Source organism: Lotus japonicus, chromosome 2 (assembly GCF_012489685.1).
Source record: "Lotus japonicus ecotype B-129 chromosome 2, LjGifu_v1.2".
In the NCBI taxonomy this organism is placed as follows: domain Eukaryota; kingdom Viridiplantae; phylum Streptophyta; class Magnoliopsida; order Fabales; family Fabaceae; genus Lotus; species Lotus japonicus.
This window is the reverse complement of record NC_080042.1, coordinates 73,520,783-73,524,793: the sequence shown is the minus strand read 5'-3', so window position 1 is coordinate 73,524,793 and position 4,011 is coordinate 73,520,783. Positions and strand designations below refer to the sequence as shown.

Below are 4,011 nucleotides of genomic sequence, written 5' to 3'. Positions count from 1 at the left end.
TTTATATGTACACACACTTCAAACCTACATTACTTAACTGTCACTGAAATTGGAGTTTGGGGTTGTATGTAAACTGTAACTGTAGTAGCTGCAGGGTACTGAAATACATAAATCAATCAGTTGACCTAAGTGGTAAAGGTGATAGTAGTTGATATAGCACATAGAAGTTGTACTGCCTAGTTGTCTTGATAAAAAATAAAAAATCATAAAGAAATTGTCATATTTTACTTATTATTTTAAAAAATTATTAATAAGTGTGTGATCCATGATAATTCATATGTCGATTATGTTTAATATTCATTTCTCATGCACAACCAATGTAAAACTTCTTTACATTAGTATCATTTCATGTCATATCAGCTTAAATAGATGTGATAAGACGAAGTCGACGAAATCACTCAGATGAATGGTGAGAGATGGAGAATGGGGAGGATGTGGTGGTTATTGACGGATGGATTGATGGTTTTTCGTGTTCTTGACAGCTCCTCCGTCGTCTAAGTGCGCTAGGAGTGGTACCTGCAAGAACTCTCTAACGCTCAAATCATAATGTGGGTAAAAAGCCGCAGTGAAGTTATGAAGTATATATGTATCTTGTGCTCTTCAATGCCTTGCCTTTTATAGAGGTTGGACTCAAGGGATTCGAGAGTAGTCATAAGCGACTAGTACGTTCATGAGATATGTGTCCTTACCTTGATATGATATGGTGAGGGGAAAGCCTTGGGTCACAAGATTTGGATCGGGATCAAGACATTAGGAAGCCATCAGTTCTTTGGTGCGGGCAACGTCAGTTTTTTATGTGTGTAGTTGTGTGAACGATCTATTAGAAAAGTCTGTTTTTATGTTTGGTCTTCCATTGATTTATGAATATTGGTTGAATAGTATCTTGATGTGTCATAAAATGTTCATCTTGGGGTTAATGGATATTGAAACTTACATGGTAAGTGTACCTGAATAGCTTAACCTATGATTAGATAGATGGGTAGGAACCATTCAAAGTTCAAACTATATCATGAAAGGGTATGGTTTGAATATTTTGACTCCTCATGTAAGAATATATATGAGTCATTGTAACCTTTGATGAAAGGGTAGGTCTCGTCCCCACTTTCTCTATAAATATGTGACTTGAGTCACATGATTGATGATTTTCTATTATCTTTTATTTTTTGAACTTAATTTTCTATTATCTTAAATCTCATCAAAGTTGAGGAAGAAGGGGAGGAAAATCCTATTACAAAGAAAGACATCTAAGTAGACCAAGAAGGTTTTTAAGATCAAGTTAAGTGCCAAAGATATGTCATTATCTCTTCCTTGAAATTATTAGTGTCCAAAATTCATGCAACTATGATCCTATATAATTATTCATGTTTCCTTTATATTATGCTTTATAAATCATGATATTTAAATGACTAACAGGATCTGGTCAGGTTGCTCCTAGGAGGATCCGGATCCTCTCCAACGGATGCACGATCCAACAGTGTAAAATGGTGAATGGGAGAATAAAGTAACAAGTTAGTCTCTCACCTTAGGTTAATCATAGCCCTTAAATATATAAATCAATGGACCAGATTTTGCTGGAGGGATGATGGAGAGGGATCTGCTGGAGAGGATCCATTTCCCTCCTAGGATGACCAGAACGTTAGGGAGTCCAGGTTGTGGTGAGTTCGAAACCGCCTACCGGAACAAGAAATATCATTCCACAAGGTCCCATCTTAGCACTCTCTAGGGTTTATCCCGGTAGAAAAGACAACTCAGTAAAAAGTTTATTTTCTTTGAGAGGGATAAAATACAGGACCAAACAACACAGTTAAAAAAATTATTTAATAGTTTTTTTTCCAATGAGAAAACAGTGTGTCAGTGAAGCAAACAACAATAACAACAAAAATGTCAAAAGCATACATATAAAGGATGGGGACAAACGTACATGATGGAAATAGATAGCCCACATGATCCATGTTTGCTGCTGCTCTTAGTGTGTGTTTGGAAAACTTCTGCAGATCCACGTTTGGCCCTGATCCACGTTTGCAGAAGCAAGAAATAGTTGCTTTTGGATTTCTTGATCCATGTTTGGCTCCTCCAAATTTGAAACCAAACACACACTTAACCTTTGGGTTTTAATTAGCTGAGCCAGAGCCAGAAATGCAAGTGGGGTGGGAAATTACACACACATGCATGCTGCTAAGAAGAGAAAAACAACCCTTGAAACTTGGCTTTTGCACATGGGTTCATTGACTCCTTCCAGTGAATGTCAAGATCATGACAACCAAAACATGCTCATCATAGTCCAGGAATGAGAGTGCCTTGCTGTCAATATCACTCAGATATCTGAAAATTTCAGCATGAGCGCATGCTCCCTCCCTTTCCCTCCCCATATTCTTTTGTAGATGTTGCTGCAGTTACTGTCTTCTGAGTCATGCTATTGCACTGTCTATTTTCCTTGCCTTTTTACTGAGACTGACTCTTACCATGCTCTTAAATGAACATCACCAAATTACCCACATAAAAGGACTCCCATTTATGACAATTGTGCTTAGAACCTGATTTTGGTTTAAACCACAAAAATATGTGCGGCAACAAAAATTTCCCTACCAAATATTAACATGTTGCTGCATTCACAGTCAGCCGAACCTGAAACATTTGCTTAAGTTAGAACTACTTCACACCAATTGTGGTAATGATAAGCACCTGATGACAAATGTAATTTTTAAATCTAAATTGCTTATCCTGGTCTTTGAAACTTGACATATAATATGTATTTTTAATTTGTTAACAGTGTTTAACTGTAACTATCACTAGTACGAAGTTTTATGTTTTTTTAATGATATGTCTTAGTGCAGTGCAGGTATAAAATTCAAACTTAATATGCTATTAGTCCACTTGCTGCTGAGAGCAAACAAGACTCAGTAATCTGAAAAAACAAGGTTTAATTTGGAAAACAGATAAGCTTCTAATCAGTATTTTAATAAAACAGATAAGAGGCTTGAAATTCCTATTTCAGGGTTGGCTATCCTGGTTCTTCATTCACTTGACACTTTGACTCAGTTTTGTTAACTGCTAAAATATCCCAATTTTGCTTTTAAGATGATGAGATTAAAGAAATAATCATTCAAATATTCAATGCCAATAATAATAAGGCCAGAATAACATAAAAAACACAACAAAAAAATGTCACATGCATTGGATTTTCTTTACAAATTTCCAACCTTTACTTCTCCATTTCTTCCATCTCAGTTTCTCTTCTACCAAACGAAGTACCTAGCAAAATCTAATAAGAGAAGAAAAACTACTAGGCCAGAGATCTTTTCTTTTTCATCAATAAAAGGACAGAACATTTAGAAAAAAGAACCATGAAGTGGAGTGAAGCTATAACAACAGAGCATCTTCATTCTCATCAGGGTTGTTCCCATAATACTCTATGAGCTTCTGCAGAACCAAGACCCTGGTCCTGAGCAAAACGATGTAATCAGCAGTTTCCTTGAACAACTGATCAGGTTTCACCATTTCTCCATTATGTGTGGGGATTAAGTCCTTCAGTGCCTGCAGCTTCTGTGACAGCTTGGACTTGCTTTCTACCTGCACCATGGTTTTGAAGCTTCTACCAATTGATGGGGAATTGGTTCTTCTTCTTCTTTGTTGGTGGTGTTGTTGTCTTCTTCTTCTATTTGTGGCTCTTTTCACTGAGAGCTTGTAAATTTGCTTTGTGTTTATGCTCATGGTCACTGGAAATGAAGAAGAGAGAAAGCCAAATGAGTTTGGTGTTCTGTTTTTCTTTGGGTTCAGGGGTCACTGTGATCAGAGGAGGGGGTGTTCTGTGTTTAAGTAATGGAGGATTCAAAGATTGCCACTTGATCATATAGGTTACTACGGAAATGCCACTGCAATTTTAAAAAAGAAAAAATAACTATCTGATTTCTCAAATATAAAAACTTTTGTTCAACATCATTGTTGGTGAGTTTGATTTTGATATCAGTTGTATACATATCATTTCTTCTCCTAAAAAAATTGTGTATTTAA

At 36.2% G+C, this 4,011-nt stretch overlaps 1 protein-coding gene across 1 annotated transcript; it reads right to left on the bottom strand.

The window, feature by feature from the left end:
• Positions 1–3,143: 3,143 nt before the first annotated feature.
• On the bottom strand, positions 3,144–3,783 carry LOC130735661 (uncharacterized). Its single transcript, XM_057587579.1, has one exon. The coding sequence runs from the start codon at positions 3,709–3,711 to the stop codon at positions 3,361–3,363; it is 351 nt and encodes a 116-aa protein (XP_057443562.1). The 5' UTR covers positions 3,712–3,783; the 3' UTR covers positions 3,144–3,360.
• Positions 3,784–4,011: the final 228 nt, after the last annotated feature.

What these genes read in the sequence shown, in the direction of transcription:
- LOC130735661 (XM_057587579.1), bottom strand. Translation starts at nt 3,711, where the DNA reads ATGAGCATAAACACAAAGCAAATTTACAAGCTCTCAGTGAAAAGAGCC.